The sequence below is a fragment of the Colius striatus genome, chromosome 2, assembly GCF_028858725.1.
Source record: "Colius striatus isolate bColStr4 chromosome 2, bColStr4.1.hap1, whole genome shotgun sequence".
NCBI classification, from domain to species: Eukaryota; Metazoa; Chordata; class Aves; order Coliiformes; family Coliidae; genus Colius; species Colius striatus.
The window spans coordinates 42523409-42543961 of record NC_084760.1 but is presented as its reverse complement, the minus strand read 5'-3'; the positions used below and the strand labels follow the sequence as shown (position 1 = coordinate 42543961).

General features: G+C 37.2%; 1 protein-coding gene across 1 annotated transcript; it reads left to right on the top strand.

Moving 5' to 3' along the window:
• Window positions 1–1150: 1150 nt before the first annotated feature.
• RHAG (Rh associated glycoprotein) lies at window positions 1151–18887 on the top strand. Its single transcript, XM_010209991.2, has 10 exons — window positions 1151–1369; window positions 7934–8117; window positions 9320–9470; window positions 9662–9809; window positions 10491–10657; window positions 11494–11631; window positions 12455–12576; window positions 13120–13205; window positions 13833–13906; window positions 14742–18887. Exons 1-10 carry the CDS (start codon window positions 1231–1233, stop codon window positions 14817–14819), a joined length of 1287 nt encoding a protein of 428 aa, XP_010208293.1. The 5' UTR covers window positions 1151–1230; the 3' UTR covers window positions 14820–18887.
• The last annotated feature ends 1666 nt before the right edge of the window (window positions 18888–20553 follow it).

The following is a 20553-nucleotide window of genomic DNA, read 5'->3' as shown; positions in this document are numbered from 1 at the left end:
TTTTAGTAGATTTTTCATTAAATAAAGTCTCCTGTCTGAAAGAAGGTTGTATTGAGGTGGGGGCTGGTCTCTGATCTCAAGTAACAGAGGATAGGACAAGATGAAATGGACTCAAGATGTACCAAGGGAGGTTTAGATTGGTGATTAGGAAGAACTTTTTGACTAAGAGAGTTGTTAGTCACTAGCACATGTTGCCCAGAGAGATGGTAGCACAAATCCAAACCTCAGTCCTGTAAGAGTTACTATGAAGAAAGTTAACTCTGTCCTAGCTAAAATCAGGACACCAAGTTAGTCAGTATCACATTAATGAAATACCTTACCCACAACATTTTTAAGATTCAAGATAAATTTTGACAAATAATATGAATCTCAAGTACAACGGTCATCCAACAGTAATCTAAGTGAAACTTAATTTGCTCCTTCATTCATCGGAAAGTTTACAAATTGAACTTTTTAAAATAGTTTAAGAGATTCAGTCTCTGACCTATTTTCATTGGCTGAGCAAAGGGGAAAGTGAAAAGCAATAATTAAAATTGAAAAACTGAACGGTCTTTTCAAATTCCTCTTTTTCATGATCTACAGCTTTATTTTTTAACTATTAGGAATATCCATTTTTCTTATGAAGGTGTTTAGTTATTTTCTTTTTCAGTAAGAGTCCACAATACAAACTTATGCTCAGAGTATTTAATTCACTGTGAAATAAGAGCAAGCACTTCTTCAGTCTGCTGAAAGAGATTCTCTTTGCTTATCATATGCTATATGGAGAGACAGAAGATCCACACAAGATGAAAAATTAGATACCTTTTAAAATCAGAGCTATGACTTGAAGAAATTATTCACTACAGGAAACACATTTCACTGTTGCTTCTTTCCTTACTGTATGCAGCAAACCAGGCTCTGTGAGATTTTCTTTTACACTATTTCCTTCTTTGAGTGCTCATAAGACAGCGCAGAGCATATCTATAGCTAAATGAGCTGGCTTGTCCTACAAATTGAAAAAAATACGTAAGCCCACATTTCATGCTCAGAAATAGCCTGGGATATAGAAATTACTACATTGACCCATGCTATTTCCCTCCCATAGTGGGTGTGACAGTGTGTTCGTCTGTCTTTCTTTTACTTTTTTCTTCTTTTTTTTTTTTGCTGTATCACCCAGATGCACAGAATTAGGCAGCTTGACTGAAAGCAAGCGTCCTTTATCAGGCTCTCACAGCCGCCTACTCTCCTGCAATGCCTCCAGACCTGAATACCAACATGAGGTTCAAGTTCTCGATCCTGGCTCTTCTTCTGGAAGTGGTCATCATTGTTTTGTTCGGGATATTTGTGGAATATGACCACAGGAGAAAAAACCCGGAAATTTTGTACCCAGGTATGTGTTGTTGTCTAAGATTTGTAGAAGTTAGAATTTCTTTAAACAAACACTAAGCAAGATTTCTGAATAACTTATGAGATCTACTAGTGTAACTAGAAAGAAAGATATGCTTTGGGGCAAACAAACTTTTTCTGAGGTATGAAAGCAGCAGGCTTCAAAGACAAATTCAAGTCAAGCACATCTAAAATTCTCAAAGTATCTAACTGCGAAGAAGTTAGCCGTTCTGGGAGAGAAGAGTCCTAAAAACAGGTTTACTGTTTGCATAGCAGGTGAAAACTTGAAGAAATATGAATTGCTTTGAACAATTCTAACATTTTCCAGAGATGGATGGTAGTACTTCTTAACAGAGCTTCTATCCTGTTTACCATAACAGTTAATGAGAAAGAAGAGAACTTTTCATTACTATCATCCACTTTTCAAATAGCTATCTTATGAGAATGTGGAAATTGGGCAGGAGATTCATCATAGTTTGCAAATAAACAAAATGTTTGCAAAAACTGGAGTCAACAAAGGGCAATAGTTTGTGTCACAACAAGGATAACTCCCTCCTATCTTTAAAATCAGTGGCTCAGTTGTAGACAGTAATTATTCAGTCTGCAAACTTTTCTGTTGATTTGTTGTTCTGCAAATGCTTGATGAAGTTTGAGGAGAAAGCTTTTGGACTGAGAAGTAGCTGCTGACTTCTCTAACCCTCCTCCTTATTATACAAATATCAGACTGTTGTAAATAAACAGAAAAATAAATCTGCAGAGAAGCAGCCTACAGCCAGCTGTCAGTATTGAAGGTTTGTTGCTTGTTTTCTTGGTTCTGAAGTCTTAATGGCTTGTAGCCATTTGCAATCCTCTTAAACATAATTGTAAAGGTACAGAACTCTTTGCCTGGATGTAGCATTTGATTGTATCCCTCTTTTTATCTCATTCTAACTGGCCTTTCAGTGACTATTGAAGGGGAAGGTGACCTTGGCATCACTTCATTCCTTAGTAGTCTTGTATTTTCTCACACAGAGTGTTGTCTAGTTAAAAGAACAGTGAATCCATGATGTTATTCAGCTGCAGATGCAAGTCAGCTGATGAACATTGCAGGCTAATTACTCACTTCTTTGTTAACTCCACAGAGATGCAGCAGTGTCCCTGAGATATGGTAACCTAGGCTATGCCAGACCCTGTTCTTTTTTTGAGACACAGCTTGGCCATGTCCCTGATCTTGAATTATCCTAGTTCCTAAATTAGGTGTCCTTATCTAGATGGTATATTGGGAGTGACTCATAATCCACTGTCAAGAAAAACTATGCCAGTGACCACACTAGTAATCTGATGACACAGATAAATCTACTCTGGCACTGTTATTTTATTAACATAGTTATTGTCTAAAACACCTGTCCACATACCTCTTCTCTGACTCCACTCCAAAACAACAAGAAGCCATATAGCCATGGAAAAAATAGTATTTTTGCATCTTTGTATAATTTGGTAAGCCAGAAAGACACTACCTAGGGCATAGGTCCTTCAGACTCAGATTAAAGTCTATTAGCCCTGCAAAAACAAAGCAAATTACTACATGAAGTCTGAATGTCATACCTGCTGGCTCTGGTACTAAATTGAACTGCATTTTCTTTGGTAACTCTTACGAAGGGAAATGAAGAAAATGCATGACATCCTTGTCCTTATGCCATAATTTAACAGCATTCAGTAGCCCCTCACTATACTGTTGAACATTTCTTAGTAAACCTCTAGTCTTCCAGATAGACACTGTCTGTATCACATACATCACTGGATACTGTGTTCTCTGGAGAGCTCCTGAGATATAGACTGTTCTCACACTTCACAGAATTCTCTTACATGCCTTCCTACACAGAGAGTGTATGCTATGCCTGCACATTATCTTCTAGCTGTCATAGAATCATAGAATAATTATAGTTGGAAAAAGATAATCAAGTTCAACCTCTCACCTCACACTGCCAAGCTCACTACTAACCTATGGCCCTCAGCACAGCTTTGTAATATTTTCAGGGATAGAGACTCCACCACTTCCCTGGGCAGCCTGCGACAGTGTCTGACAACCCTCTCAGGAAAAAAGTTGTTCCTCATCAACAATCTAAACCTTCCCTGGTGCAACTTGAGGCCATTTCCTTTTGTCATGTCCCTCCTTACTTGAGAGCAGAGATGGACCCCCACCTCACTACAATCTCTTGTCAGGTACTTGTAGAGAGCGATCCTGTCTCCCTGCAGCCTCCTCTTCTCCCGACTAAACATCCACAGCTCCCTCAGCCACTCCCCAGCAGACTTGTGCTCCAAATCTTTCCCCAGCTCTGGTGCCCATCTATGGACATGCTCCAGCACCTCAGTGTTCCTCTTAGAGTGAGGGATCCAAAACTGAACACAGTACCTGAGGTGCAGCCTCACCAGTGCCCAGGATGGGGACAATCACTTCCCTAGTCCTGCTAGCCACAGTCTACACTATTGAACTGCTAGCAAACTTCTGGCATGATTTTAGCTTATACAAACCAGCACCTTCACCTCATCCTAGGTTTGGCTTTAGGCATAGCATAGGTAAGGGCTACTCTCAATAATACAAATGAGAACAGCATTTTGGGAGAGAAGAGCATGTATCTGTACAGATGGGACTCAGTCTATGCCACTTGCCTTTTGATCAGGCTGTCTAATTTACCAGTAGAGACACAAACTAAGCAAACACTGCAGGCGTAGTGTTAGGCTTTCAGATGCTAACCTAAGAGATTATGGATTTCATTCATAATAAAGAAGTGAAATAAAAGCATAATTTACTAATACAATTCATTTTTAGGCTTCCTTCTTCTCAAACTTCCCTGTCTACAATGTGTATACAAGAGCAGAGTTTGCCTGGGGATCTGGTAGGAAGATATTGCTATGGTTTTATAGATGTCTTAGGACATATCTTGAGCCAGAACCTGTAAATCTAGTTGTTTTATCCAGGAGCCAATTTATTTTGTTAGAATGATGGTGCAGACCCTGCTTTTATATGCCTTAAACACCACAGGACCATGAATACAAGCTGTTTCAATATTTTTGGACTGAAGATAAAAATAACAATTAAGCATGATCATAGTTTTGCACCCAGGTAAGAGGGATCAAACTGAGATTATTCCAAAAACAGAGCTTTGCATTATGACTATTTCTAGTGGATCAAGTACAGGAATAGAAAATTGGATGGACCACTTCAGGTATCCTGTGCCACTACAGTGGGAGGACAAAGACGTATGGTGGTTTTGCAAGCACCCCTAGAGGGTCTCTTTAGTAGTGGTATCCTCTATGTAATGTTCTAGTATTGATGCACCACTCATGGCTTAGGAAAACTTATGTGCCCCTCTTGCTCAGAGTTCTAGGGTTCACTTCTTTAAGCAGAGTAAAATCACAGTTTTAGTACGATCCTAGATGCCACTAGAACATCTTTGCATTGAGATTGTTCACTGTGTGGAGATCTTGCAGAGGATTTAATACGTTGCTCTTAGGCAGCCTTGTAGAATCATGTGCAGCGGCTTTGTTCGAGATCTGATGGAGCATTTTCCCAATCTTTCTTTTCCTGTCTCACAGAATAGAATTATCATGTTTTGTTAAGCACAACCAGTTATTGAAACAGTTTATTTCAAATCATGATGTTTTTTCCATCATTTGAAAGCATTCCAGATCTACTCTTCTTTAAAAGGAGTTATAAAAGGTAGTTAAAGCACAAGGAATAGCCTTGTTGAAAGACTAGTTGAAATTTGTCCTCAACATCCATGAATTAACCATGAATTAATCCATTAATTAATTAGAAGTCCTTTTAACCAGGACTTTTAAATTTTTCAAGTCCAACCACCTTTAAAACATTTATATGAATCCTCAGGAGGACCCAGGATTACACGTGAACCAACTGCTTGTTTCAAACAGAATTCCTTCCAATCTCAGGGCTAGGGTAAGACTTCTAAAAGCACCTTTTAAAAGAAACCTGTGTATGCAGAAGTCTTACTAATGAGCACTGAAAATTAAACTTCTTGATCGTTAATATGTATTTGAAACCTGATCTTTTACTCACATTTAGAGTCAGGTTACTTAAGCAGTGAAATATCTTTTTCTAATCTAAACATGATTTACTGAGATGTTGTATACATGACTGGGATTATGTGAATGAGAACAATTACTTGCTTTGCAATGATTTAACCAAGTGCAAGTAATATGTTAAATGTTAACAAACCATAATCTCCTCTGGGAGAATGGCAAATTTTCTTACCTGAGGGTGACTGCTCTGAATGGGGAAAACTAACTATTGGAGAGTCAATGGCATGAGCTGATTAAACAATAGAAAGAGAAGAAGCAAGTAATTTTTAAACATACACTTCTTTTTGTGCCTGCAACTCAACTGTTGAAGTCATATAGCACTTTGACTTGTCATACTCAGAGTCTATTAAATACATTTCATTGTCTTAAGCTAAAGTAAAAAAAAAAAAATAAAGAGGTACTTTTGTAGATGTCACTGCATAGCTTTTAGGGATTATCCTTCCAATTCTGCATTTTTGTACCATATTAACCAGCTTTTATTAAAGTAGTTTTACAAGAGTCAGACAATTAACCTGTGCTGCTTCTCAAATGACAAGGTGTTGATGCCACAGTGTGAATGGTCACACATAGAAAATTATTTTTAAGTGGGGAGCAAAAAGGCTTGTTCAACATCCAGTTTCCTCTTATCCTCAAAAAATAAAGAAATCTTGGATTACCCCTTCTCTTATTTGAAAATATACTAACCACTGCTACATGTTTTGCAAAACATTTTAAGGAGGGTTTCCTTAGGTATGCAGCCCACCACCACAGTCAAGTCAAATACAAAACCCCAGCTCTGTGTTCCTGTGACACAGGAACCTGTCAAATTATCTTGTACTTTAATGTCTTTTTCCTGGACATGCCCCACTGGCTCACTCTGACACAGGAATTTGGGCAAATTAAGCTGCGTTTTGGGTTCTGCATCCACTAAGACACTAAATAAAGACTTTGCTGTTGGTAAGATGAGGAAGGCTTTGTTAGCATGGTTTATGTTGCCTCTAGACATATCTTTTTATCTCTTACGATGTCTTCTGAAACAAGGGAATATGTAGAGCTCTAAGCAAGGCAGTTATTTTTTTACACAGCACTGCAGTAGAAAATATGCAAGTATAGCCAAAGCAGGAGCACAATTCAGTTGACTGAGTAATTTAAAATAAGTATTAAGCACAATGTAAGACTTTGGATAATAGTTCTGAAAATTGAATAGCATGGAGAAAACTGAGAAGCTTCCAAAGGACTGCAAATCTCATCACTGGCTATTATGGAAATCAGGAAACTAATGTGAAAACATCCAGCCTAGACAGAAAGCAAAAGGATTGGGGATGTCTGTGAACCACCTGTAATTCTATGCTGTTTCTTAGATATGTGTAGCCCAATATAAAGAGTCTTACTACATGCATGTATGTATTTTAATGCCAGATAAGAGCTGGAATATCATAGTGTAAATAAAAGAGTTTATTAGGAATCTCCAGTAACTTATGCTTCTGGGCCCTCTTTTGGCTAAGCATGGTAACACATATAGCAAAACTATAGGAATGATAAAGTATGTTACCTGGAAATATAAGCTCAAGTCAAATGTTATACCACCCAGGTCAAGTTTTTCCAACATATCTGCATGTAAGAGTGAATGAAACTGAAATTAAGATTAATTAAGTTTCTCCATATTGTGTTTCTTACTAACAAGAAAATCAGAGAAAAATCTTTAATTGCAGAACTCAAACCAGTTTGGTGTAGGGACCACTAAACCACGTAAAAGACTTCAGAGTAACAAAATATTTTAAAATATAAAATATCCATGTTTTGGTGATAAATTCAGTTTATATTAAAAATTTTGAAAAAAGAAAATTTTTAAAAAAAGAAAAGCAGAAAAAGAAACAAAAAAATCTGGATAGCTCATAGACTCTATGATTCTATGATTCAAATCTTTTTAAAAATCATATTTGGAGGGAAAAAAGTGCACATATGAAGGAGGACTAAGTCTTTGCTAATTACCAATATTAATTTAGTAGTTTAGTCAAACCTTAAATGCCTTTTTTTTTTTATAAAGACAAAGCAATAAATCTCTTTTACAGGAATTTGTACGGATCACAAGCATATCTTTGCACTAGGCTAACTAGTACTTTCCAAAACAAAGCCCATGGATAGTTTTTCAGTTAGCCAGAATGTGTTGGACTTCATAGCCTTTATGTGGGAGGAAAGAGAACTTTGTTATAAGGACACGAAGCTGTAATGTTCCAGGTAGCTTCACATGCAGAGAACAGTTCCAGACACATTAAATTTGCTAGTACAGAGATCTGGTCTTCTTTTCGTAATGATACAGCAAGGAATAAAATCAATAATTGACTCTTGCCTTTTCCAGACACTCTATCTTCAACTAGTAAAACTGGTCACAAAGTGGGGAAGGGCAGATCACTTTGATGACATGAGTTTGCAACTCTTCTATTAAATCCTCATTTGTCCCTAGCATTCCTCCCTTCGTAGGCACTACACAGACATGTTTTGCTTTCAGTCTTTCAGGATGTCCATGTGATGATATTTGTTGGATTTGGTTTCCTGATGACATTTCTGAAGAAATATGGATTCAGTGGTGTTGGTATCAACATGCTCATTGCTGCCTTTGGTCTCCAATGGGGAACCCTGATGCAAGGATTTTGGCACATGGAAGAAGGGAAAATTCATATAGATGTCAAAAGGTACTTGTGTACTCACCAAAACTGACACTTCTATCCCTTTAGATAACAAGAGAAGCCATAAACTCAGGTATTTGTGGGATCAGACTTTGAAGTTCACTAAAATTTAACCTCTCAACATCAATCCGCCCTTGACCACTAAAGAGGCACCACCTGGTGCACTGGGCCAAGGAAATCAAAGGGTAGGATGAAATTTGAGGTGCTACATTACATGTGCGTCGTAGGTCACACAGAGAGACTGTTTTGAATCCCTGGAGCTGTGAAAGACCAAAGATTTCCATCAGTAGCACAGCACCTCCTGTATCCAGCAGACATGAAAGGCTCTGTCCCTCCAAGATACATAGGGTCAACAGAAGAAAGACTGGAAGAGGGTGCCTATCCACTTATGATTTTCTCTCCTACTTCTCAAGTGATGACTTGTACAAGCACCATAATGCAGTAGGTTTTGGATGCCAATCATAGAAGAAGAAACCTCATGAGCAATGTCTCTAGATATATTTAACTCCTTTCCTACTCATTTGTCCTGCTTCTACCAAGGTCTCAGTTTTCCACATCTGCAGTTCTGTTTTCTGAGTCAACTTGTAGACAATTTTGAAAGGAACAGCATTAAAAAACTATCGAGGGACAAGCAAAAATAACTAGCTCCTTAATGCTTACAAATAGGCTTTTGTAGAGTGACTCATAAGTAAGCACCCCTCAGTGCTGCAAGGTTTTGACCAATTTTTTGTCATTCCCCATAACCTTTTAACACATTGGTCCTTCCTGACAGCTAGTGCAAACATGAGTCACAGTAACAGAAAGGCATGCAAGGTTTTTGAAATGAGATAAACTATCTAACCAAAGCTAAGAGCGCCCTGTCATCTTTGGAGTTTGAGTAACAGAGTTGGAAACATACACAGCTGACTTTTCACTATAATCTCAACCAGTTAAACACACATATGCTATACACAGAAGCAGGAGGCAACCTTCCCACACTTCTTTCCTTAGTAGCTGATAATATGTCTATAAAACCCATCTGGAAAGGTTTGATTTATTTTCATCCCAAAAGGTGATCTTGATAATTCTGTACATGAAGAGTTAGAGCTCCATAATTTTAATGATATGACAGGTTTGATATTATAGCCTTATTTTAGATCTCTTAAAACTGATTTTCTTTTTTCCTATGTTTTGCTTTGCTTTTGTCTTGTTAATTTTCTGGACTTCAGCATGATAAATGCAGACTTCAGTACAGCAACTGCTTTGATTTCATTTGGAGCTGTCCTGGGGAAAACAAGTCCTGTTCAGATGTTGATCTTGACAATCCTGGAGGTCACGATCTTTGCATGCAACGAACATCTAGTTACAAATATACTTCAGGTACCACTATTTAGCAATAATTGTTTTTATGACAAATGCTTTCACTTGGTAACATTTCCATTTTACATATTCTAGGCTCTAGTTTCTACCCTAGAAAATAAAACATTAAAATCATCCAGACTTGTTCCTCATCAGATCTTCAATGTTATGCTGTATAAAATCTGTGGCATTATTTTGGGTCCCTGTTATAGGCCACAGATGTTGGAGCCTCAATGACTATCCATGCTTTTGGAGCATATTTTGGTTTAGCCGTGACCCTAATCTTATATCGTCCTGGTTTGAAAAACAAACATGAAAATGAAGAATCTACCTATCATTCAGACTTATTTGCCATGATTGGTAAGTGAAGTAATAGTGAGTGCTGATCAGTTGTTCATCCCTCTTTCATGCCTGTATTTTGATGATTGCCTATTATTACGCTGCATCCATTTTCTTAAGTACACTCCTGGTGACATATTCTTTTTTTTGTCTTGTTTAATAAAAGGAAAGTTCAAATTAAAGATGCATTTCCACTGCACGTTAGTGGTGACTGTCTATTTTTGTTAAATCTTCTATTATAAGCAACACTTCCATAGAAATTGGTCATAATTGTACTGAGCTATGCTTGTCCCACTAATGAATATTAGAAACCATACCTCTATATATCCATGAGATCTGTTCATAGACTAATTTACCAGCTATAAACTACCAGTTGTATCAGTAGATGATAAACAGTTTTCATGTAAGCTGTTTCGCTAATGCATCGTGTTCTGGTATGCTTTTCACTGTAGTGGTGACCTCTGTCCGTAAGTGGGGCATGACAAAGAGTGACAATGTGTTGACAATAGAGTGTCAAAATCCCATTTTTAGTGGTAAAAACTTCTGTATATTCTATATCTTCCAGAATTTTGGCTATTTTGTGTTTCTTTTCAATCATCTTCCTCACATCTTGTAGTTAGTTCTATTGCGTTGAATCTTTCACACTGAAATATGCCTTGTGAACAAATAGTCTTTGTTTCATTTTGACCTCTGTTCATCCAGGTACCCTGTTCCTTTGGCTTTTTTGGCCCAGTTTTAACTCTGCTATTGCATCTGAACAAAATCACCAGATTACAGCAATTATCAACACTTATTATTCCCTGGCTGCATGTACTGTCGTAACATTTGCCCTCTCCAGCCTGGTGGATCAAAGGGGCAAATTCAGTATGGTAAGAAGCACATCATGATCTCTATTAAAGCGAGTTTCTCCTCCGGAAGCAGATTCCCAATGTCTGTGAGCTATCTGGAATTTTTGCTTATTCTATGGGAAAAATTAGATCTATTATACTTCTAAAAGTTATAATGTAAGATTGGGCCCTGAGGCAATCCACCCTGTCTTAGGTATGTAGTGATTCCTCAGTGGAATCACTGCAGCTGGAGAGAGAAAATCTCTTAGATGTTATAGTAATAGTCTTGCTCCCTTGTTCTCCTGTGTCCACAAAAGCTGCTGAACCATAGAAGCATTATTCCCACTTTCAGGTGAACTTTTGGGTCTTGTTCCAATGATGATCCCACATGAGTTATCATATTGCAATAGCCAGAATAGGTCTCTCAAGGCAACAACCTGTTCCCTGGCACAGTGCAGCTGCACAACCACCAAAGCCAAACTAGGCAAATCTTTCATTTCCTTACTGTAAAATCTAGCCCTATATTTTCATCTACTTCTTTCCAGCAGTTGCAGTGTTTATCTAAGCCAAACATTAACAGGTACAGCTCAATGAGTTTGCAAAACTTACTCCTGTTGCAGGGGCCAGTTCTCACTGGCTCAGCTTGCCTTTTCAAGAGGTCAGATTGCAAAAAGTTTAATTTCATTAAATTGGCCTCAGTTAAAGTAGCTTACAACAGATTTGAAACAACACCCTGAATATCTAACAGGAAACCTGTTTTAAAATCCTACCTGAACAAGAGTGAGGCTTCTGTATGCAAAAAAACCCTTCAAAGTCACTCAGCTCTGTAACTATCCTGTTCGACATATATCATTTCTACCTCTATGTATTCTTTGCAGGTTCTCATTCAAAATGCCACCCTGGCAGGAGGAGTAGCAGTGGGTACCTGTGCTGACCTGCTAATCAAACCTTTTGGTGCCATGTTCATTGGGAGTATTGCTGGAATTGTCTCTGTCCTTGGGTTCCACTTCCTGACCGTCAGTATTGAGAACCCACCTCAGCTCTCATTTACTTATTGTTTCATTTGCTTTATTGGAGCTCCCTTGGCTGGCTAGAAAGAGAGCTAAGAATTTGGCTATAGAGAGGTTATAGAGAGGAAGCTCTAGATAACAGCTATTTTAAATCAGTATTAATTAAATATATGCTTATAAGGTAGCTTTGGTTCATCATATACCTAAAAATAGAGAAGGCTCAAGAAGATATTAGAGTTCATTAAAGTTGGGATTCCTGTTCAAGGAGCTGCCAGAATTTTGCTCCAAAATTTGTTTCAGTTAAATAGGACTGATTTCTCTTCAGTCTTTTAAAATTTCAAAATAGACCTGTAATCAAAAAATAGTTTTGAAGTATACAATGGAATTGTTTCCTGTACAAAATGTAGAAGCAAAATATTCTGACTAAAACTGCTTAATCTCTCCTTTCCTGATGAAGAAACATTCTAGAAGAAAATACATGCCTAGCAGACTCAGAACAGGCATGTTTATATTACTTGGCCATCTCTCTTAATACCTGCTACTGTGGCTGAAAAGGTTAGGAGTACCAGTGGACTGTCATTCGTTTTGAGCCATTATATTTATGATGGTAGCTTGGGCACTTGTGCCACTATAGGTTGGTTTTCTCTACATGTAAACAATTGTACAGAGAAAGGAAAGACAGTAGATTTTATAGCTGAAGTTTGAGTACATGAAATTAAGTTAAATTTTTTCTTGTACTTTTTTTTGCACTACTTTCTTTTGTATATCATTCTAGAGATAGTGGAAGACTGCAAACTCACCATAAACTTCATTTTTCCCTTCATTTCAGCCTTTGTTGGCATCCAAGCTGTGCATTCAAGACACTTGTGGAGTTCATAATTTACATGGTTTACCTGGAATAATGGGAGGTATTGCCAGCATCATAGTAACTGCGATACAAGGGGAAGAGAGGTGAGTTACAGAGAGATGAGAGAAAGGAGTTTATTGATTTTTTAAGGTCTATCCTAATTTTTCTTTCTCGGATCTAATTTTAATTTTTTTTCAGAACATGCATATTTGATTTGATGACAGATATCATGTTCTGGTTGAAATAGGATCGTTCTTGATATCCTGCCTGTAACATGTTGTTTAATTGTCAATCCTGTTCCAAATTAAAATCTCGAGTAAAAATAAATAAGTTAAAACCATCATAAAAATCAGCAGATGAAACCATTCAAACAGCAGAATCTTTATATGATTCTACAATTACATTGCTGGTAACTATGGGATTCACAAGAAGACTGGAAAAATATACTATTTCCATTACCTTAAAAGACTTCAAGAAGATGAAATGCTGATCTTTTTGAAAAAAGGGATCATTCTCAAAAAAATTTACAAAATATTAATAACCATCCTGTTCAGCAGATAGCAAGTACAATGTTGTAAGATCAATTATCAATCTCAAAGTATAACATTTCTTTGATTCTCAGTGGTTTGGTTTTCTACTCTTTTCAGGCAAGGTGTCCACCTTACTCCTGCCATGCAGGCTGCTGCCCTGGGCTGTACACTTGGAATTGCACTGGTGGGTGGAGCATTGACAGGTCAGTATGATGCATGTAGCAACTGAAATATATGTGAATTAATAGATTTGTCCATGGAGAACTTCCATGTATCAAAGATTTCATGTGACTAATACAAAATCGAAAAATAGAAATATTGCATGATGGCACGCTGGCATAAAAATGCAGAAAAGTAGTGTTCCAATAATTTTGTCTTCATATGAAGCCTAGATATCTTACTGAATACATGCTTCAAAGACACTGGTTTGTATATATAGAAATAGTAAGATGTTCTGGATGGAATTCTTCTCTAGTTAGAAACACTTAAAATTCTGAGCACCAACTACTTTGAGATTAAGACACATTCACTTAGTTGTTCTATGTTTCCAAGTAATTGTAGATACTTTCTAAACAAAAATTCAGGCTGCAATAGAAAAGTGCAATCTGAAATCTGGGAAAGATCTAAGCAATTAAAAATAAGTCCTTCATGTGAACATGAAGAAACCTGGATCACCTCTCATAATGTGCAACCTCATGTCCCAAGACAGTTGTATGCTCTGTAGACTACAAAATAAGTGAGAAAACTTAGATGAATCCCCAGGGCACATCTCATGAGCGTTTATTTGGGTATTTTGTCCATTTTTTAACTTTGATGCTTTTTTCCTGCAGGTGGTATTCTAAAGCTGCCTTTCTTGGGACAAGCATCTGACCAGAACTGCTTTGATGACTCTGTTTATTGGGAGGTAAGATACCCTCTCCCTTTATTTTCACTATGTTGGAAGTCATAGAGCACGCTGCAGTCCTGTTCTCCTGGGTTTTGTAGTATGCACACATGGGTCAGCTTTCAGAAGTGTCACTCTCTCTCAGGCTGTGAATTTATCAAGGACACCTTCAGGTTCCTTCTTTACTTGCTAGCTAATCATGCCATGCATATAGAAGAAATCTTGTAGGGAAAAAAAAAGTTTAGAGACAAAAGATCAGCTGTAGTAGTGATAATCAGAAAGAAAAATCTTTTGATGATTGATCTACAAGTCACTTGTTGTTTGACCTCAGGAAAGTCAGCAAGACCTGAAATAGACTGTCATACGTAGATGACAAAAAATATCAGGAAAAACAAAGTCTCAAAGCATGTCTGAAGAATTCACAGGCTGTGTTGACCAGTGATAATAATATAACCCTGTTCAACTGAAGATCCCATAAGATTAGCAGAACTGCTCAGAAATTTTCTGTTCTAAGTGAGCTTTATCAAGTAATAGGAAGAGACATTCATATTTGGCATACAATATCATTTACGTTTCAATAGTGGTGGTCACCTTATTTCTTTAGAGCTCTTTGAAAATCCCAGGTACGAATTTTTCACTCTTAGCTAACATGTCTTTAGGAATCTTTCTATTTAGAAAACCTTGAATTCATCCCTCAGGATTCAGAACTGGTGGTTAATATCAGGCTAGATCAATGTTAATAAATAGACAAATAATATACACAAACAACAACATTCTCAGTGCACTTTAGTTTCCTTTTATGGAAACCAGAATTCTCTATCTCATCAAATGAACTCTTGTTTGATTTTCATGGCAGGTTCCAGAAGAGGAGAAACCACATGAAATTCCCTCCAACAACTATGATGAGCACAGCAGATTTCAAGCCATTATGTAGAAAAATAATTCATCTGTAATATTTACCCTAATTATGCTCTTTTCAGTTTCTAATGCCAAAAAAACAACTTCCAAGTATTGTCCTAGCCATAGTAGGTTTTCAAGAAGAAGCTGTAGACAGCCATATTTTTGTAATATAAAACAAGTTTTATTTTCGAATACATAGTCATGTCAAGCTCAGGTGAATTTGTTAAGTCCTTCCAATATATTTCTTCATCAGAAAAAAACCACCACAAACTGCTCTACAAGATAATCTGCATTTTGTCTTTTTTACTCACTGAGCGAATAGAGCTACTGAAACAACTTTTGAGTTTCAAGCCTTGTAGAGGATATTGTATTTAACTTCAAGATTTCTCAGTTAGTCACAGTCTTCAGCTGTGTAAGGAGAATTAAGAATAAATGGATTGCTATTTTTATTTGGATTCTAACAAGTGTTTCACCAGAGCATCGCAGGTTAACTCTTTAGTAAAGTATGTTGTCTTACTTTTGGATGGGGGAAAAAATGTGCTGTATTTTAAAGACTGATTACAACAGGCAATGAAGTGTTGAAGTCATTTCCATGATGATTTAATCATCCTAATGCTTTTTCTGTGTCATTCACTAGCGATTGATAAGGTACACTAAATGGAAAGATGAGTGGCAAGATTCTTTGTTTATACATTTATTGAATGAGAGAAGAAGAGAAATGGTGAAAAATGTAATTATTGGCATAGATTTGTTTAGACCATTTCAAGGACACAATCATGGAATTAAGTAGGAGCTATGAAAAGCAGATCATTATATAACGTCTTACTACATCCAACAGTAATAAGTGGATAGTATAACTGCTCATGTCAGTAGATATAAACTGAATGAAATGCTAACTCCAAGAAAAAGCATGAGCTGTTAGGAACAGATCTGAAAGAAACTACGTTCTACCTCAGTGAATAACTTCTGTGTGGTGAGTTGGTATCTTTAAAATCACTGCCTAAACCAAGCGAAAGCAGAAAGAAGGAAAATGAAGCTGAATTAAGGTAAATTGAAGGAAACTGAAGCTAAATTAAGGTAAATTAACTCCATCCAATAAGTTATGATAATGTTTGATCAAGAAAGAGAGACAAAATTTGACACATCTGAACTTTACGAGATTACAGTAGCTAGGAACAGTCTCACATCTGTACTTGTAATCCTTTGAGAAGCAATAAATGGGAGATGAAAATCTAACAGAAGGATCAGTGCCTCTAGGTATTATTCAGACACAGAAAGCTACTGCTGATATGTCAAAAGGACAAGCTGCAGTGGATGAACTTTCAAGACTTTTTATGTTAGCATTTCATTTCATGCCCTATGAGATTTAAGAGGAAAACATATAAAATAGCACATATACTTTTTTTGATCTACTGACATATTTTTCTTTGAAAAACCTTCAAATGATACTATGCAGGGCTGTCTTATATGTTATATCAGTTGTATACTGCTATATATGTTAGATTTCTGTCCATGAATATATGTTTGTTGTAACCTACTTCAGATACATTCTTTTGCAGATGTGCAACAACTGACACTTTTCTACCTGTTGGCTAGAAGACATCTTTTATCTTTTCAAAGCTTTTATACAATCATTTTTACAAAAGCTGAAAAGCAATTTAACAATGTAAATATTACATATGTATAGATTTTAGAAGTATTCTGTTCATAATTTACAAGTACAAAGTGTTGAAGTACCTGAAAAAAATTCTATAGAGAAAATGTAAAAATCTTACTCTCAATGCATGAAGCTTAACCCTCAAAATCTGACTTGGAGATTCAGAATCTTTCATTCACCTACAGTTGTGAGATGTTTTCACTGTCAACAGAATATATGAATGAGAAAGTACCACTCACTGTTAGTAAATCTTTCAGAATGATGTGTTCAATAGTTATTTCCAGTCCTTTAAAGCAAAGGGGGGGGAAATAAACTATGTATTTGTTCTCCAGTTCTTATAACCTTTTCACAGTAACCCAAACTTTCATCCCTTAGTACTTGTTTTTCCTCTTTGCCTTTTTTCAGAAGTTTTCTGGCCCAATGAAATCGGTTCTTCGGGTTCTCACAAAAAGCAGGTTAGAGAGATGAATGCCTTTACATGGAGATGTATTCCAACTAATCTAGCCACCATTTTCAGAAATTTTTTGTTTGCTTTTTCACAAAGTAAGACCCTAGAAGTGGGGCCTGTAGTGACAGGACAAGGGGCCTGTTGCAACAGGACAAGGAGTAATGGTTTTAAACTAGAAGAGAGTGGATTCAGATTAGATATAAGGAAGAATTTTTTTACAGTGAGAGTGGTGAAACATTGGAAATGGTTGTCCAGAGAGGTGTTCTGAGCAACCTCATCTAGCTGAAGATGTCCCTGCTTATTGTGGGAGTGTTGAACTAGATGACCTTTAAAGTACCGGTCCAACCCAAACCTCTCTAGGATTCTATCATTCTAAGTCTAACTTAACCTGGGAAACTACATTTTAGATGGCTGAAACCATGTGAGTAGTATATGACTTTAACAACTTGGAAAAGGATTACAAATGCATTTTGATTTGTTCTCAGTATTTAAAAACTAATGAGTAATACAGAAACAAGCATTAGGACAATTTAAAAATATGTAAAAAACACATGTGAAAACAAGAAATAGGACTACACGTGACCTCTCGAACAATGTGGTGCAGCCAGATGATTAAACTCTCGTGAAATGAACAGGATGTGAGAAACTACAAATGATTACATGGGAAAATTGCTGAATGTGACAGCAAACAGTATAACACTGATAAGAATTACAGCTAATACCATATAAAATTAAAAGTTGGTTATATGAGAAATTGCTTAATTGCACAGAGATTTGTAGGGAACAATTGAGGACCTTCTGTAAGCACAGCTGAAATACCTACCTCAGGTACAGTTATAACAAATCTGAGACCAAACAAAATTTAGTTAATAGTGGTCAAAGATGGAGAAGGCAAAGAGATAGCAAAAAGGACAATGAGGCATGCATAAAATCCTCTGCAATAAGGTCTCTCTAGGGTATCTGTTAGACAGTCCTGTGATAGATCACTGCAGCCCAGAGCAAGACAATAAATCAAATCTCTTGTTTTAATCATCCATGCATGTTTGATTTCTTCCTGTGGTCCCTACTATGCTATAGTGGAGACTATGCATACCCAAAATTCATACGTTCCCTATGGTCGGAAGACTTAGACAAGTGTCCTAGCTCAAGACCAATGAAATCCAACCTTACAATTTGACCATACTATATGAAAAGACTGGACACAGAATATTCCCAGCATATTTCAGACTCCTCTTTGCTCTCTATGCAACAGACAGAACATAAAGATGTCTGGGATAGCGTCATCAGGAAATGAACTACAGAAGTCATTTGGTGAACCTTTGTTTAAACTGATCTTTTTTTGAATGTGGCTGTTCCCTTGAATAATTTGTTTCCCCGAAAGCTCTTTTACTTAATCACTCAACTCCATATTTCAGGTGTTAATGGCAATTAGTTATTTTCCTTGATTGGTTATTTCCAAAGTAATCAAAGCTTTGAATACTTTGAGTTAGTAGAGCTTCTTTTGTTCATAGTTACAACTTCTGTGTAATATGTAACTGGACACTATGGAGAGGCATCCAGCCTTACAGAAGATTAAAATATTTTACTAAGAACCCCTTTACTTGTCAGTGAGGGAGCCATACACTGACAGGACAGGGAACAGAGAAGTCAAACAAGTCACAGGGCAGAGGATGAGTTTTGAGGATGGGAACCAAATTAAACCAAAGTACAACTACTACAAAGCACAACTTTGGTATAACTACTCTAAATTTGAAGGTCATAGTGACTAGAATTTCTCTTCTTTCTCATAAAAGACTGCCAATGTTTCATCCTTTCCAATAACCACTGAATAGTCTTTATGTCTTAAATTTGTTCTCACCTTGACTTGTTTCTATATTGCAAGGCTTAAATTATGTTTTGGAGTTTTTTTAAAAGAGTAACAACTCATTTAGCATTAACATTTATTAAACTGTGTAAAAATGAATTAAAATGGAAACAAATGTGTGTTGTAACTTGAACTGCGTGTGTAACTTGAAATTACATTCAATCATCAGGATGTTGAAAGCCATTGCTAGTTTTCTGTCATTCTGAGAAAAAACTTTAGGTGGCTGCTCATATTTTTCAAGTCTGCCATCCTTGAAAAGATATTTTTTTATATCCAGTCCTAATCAGAAAACAAATCTCTTTATCATACCTGTCAAACTAACAAAAACCATTGGGATTAGTAGTTTTCTAAGTAAAAACTTCAAAATTAATGTTTCTAGTGCAGTCTATCTATTTTTTTTTACATATTCAATACAGATAGATGTCATGGGTTTCTGTGTTGCTATTTTTGATAATGGAGAAGGGGCTGTAAAGGGGGCTCCTGTAAGAAGTTGCTTGAAAGTCTCCCCAGCTCTTGGCCAGACCCACTTCTGGGGCTGAGCCAATTAGATGCCTCCACAATCACTTTTTAAGAAGAAGCAGGTGGAAGAGGAGGAAGTCTCCTCTTCCTTCTTGTTCTGTCATTTTCTGGATGGTGGTGGTGCAAGGAGTTGGAAGGAGAGAAAGAAGCAACCATGAGGACCCCAAGGTCAGTGAGGGAAGAGAGGAGGAGGTGTGCTGGAGCAGAGACTCCCCTGCATCCTATGAAGGGGACTGGTGAAGCAGGGATTTGTTTTCACTTCGTTAAAGACCCTGTGCCAGGGGCAGTGACTATGCCCAGAGGAGGCCATATCCCACGTGAGGGATCCCATATTTGCAGAAGCTATAGCTGCTGGGAAGAACCAACACCAGAGAGGTTTGTTAAGGACTGTGTCCCAGGGGAGGGACCTCATATTGGAGCAAGGGAAGAATGCCAGGAGTGGTCCTCATCTGAGAAGACAGAAACAGCAGAGCCCATTTGTGAGAGAATGACCACATCCCCCATTCCCTTCCCCCCTGAGCCATTGAGACGGGAGGAGGTAGAGATACCTGGAGCAGTGAGCTGCTCCTGGGAAGAAAGGAAGGATGGGGGAAGGAGATTTTAAAGTGCTGGTTGTAATTTTCTCATCATCCTGCCCTGTTTTTGCTTTTTGTTCTGTTCTGTTTCTTGTAGGTAGTAGAATAAACTTTCCTTGCTTTCCTCTCTAAGTCAAGTACTAGAGTCTGTTTTGCCTGGAACTGTAATTGACAGTGAGCCCTCCCTGCCCTTTTCTCAATCCACAAGAACCTTGGGGTTTGAGGTTTTTCCCCTCCCATCTCATTGGGGCCTCTGCCATCCTAAGGGGAGTGGAGGTGGATGGGGGAGAGTTAGCAAGAGACTGTCGCGGTGCTTCATTGCTGGCTGTGCAAAACCATGACAATAGATTAAAAGTTTCATCTTATTATTATTTCCTCTTATTAGCAATTCTTTCTTATTTAAACTAACCAAAGGTCAAGCTTACTGACACTCAGCCCTTTTCCAAAATACCAGTGCATGATCATAACTGTGAAGATTGTCTTACAGATACTGAGCATTACTTCTTTCAGAGCAGTATATTTGTATTTCACTACTGAAAGACAAATTATTTTAAAGTAATTTTCTGAACATTTGCCTACAAAATTTTTTTAACATTTGAATTCAAAACTGTTGCTGATTAAATGCATTAATTCAATTACCAGATGATCAATTGTATTTATTTCATATTTCTTGGGGACAGACAGTCTTCTTTTTCTCACACTGGG

What these genes read in the sequence shown, in the direction of transcription:
- RHAG (XM_010209991.2), top strand. Translation starts at nt 1,231, where the DNA reads ATGCCTCCAGACCTGAATACCAACATGAGGTTCAAGTTCTCGATCCTG. An exon ending in AAAGGGGCAAATTCAGTATG is followed by an intron (nt 10,658 to 11,493) that starts GTAAGAAGCACA and finishes TATTCTTTGCAG; the next exon opens with GTTCTCATTCAAAATGCCAC. An exon ending in TTGGGTTCCACTTCCTGACC is followed by an intron (nt 11,632 to 12,454) that starts GTCAGTATTGAG and finishes CCTTCATTTCAG; the next exon opens with CCTTTGTTGGCATCCAAGCT.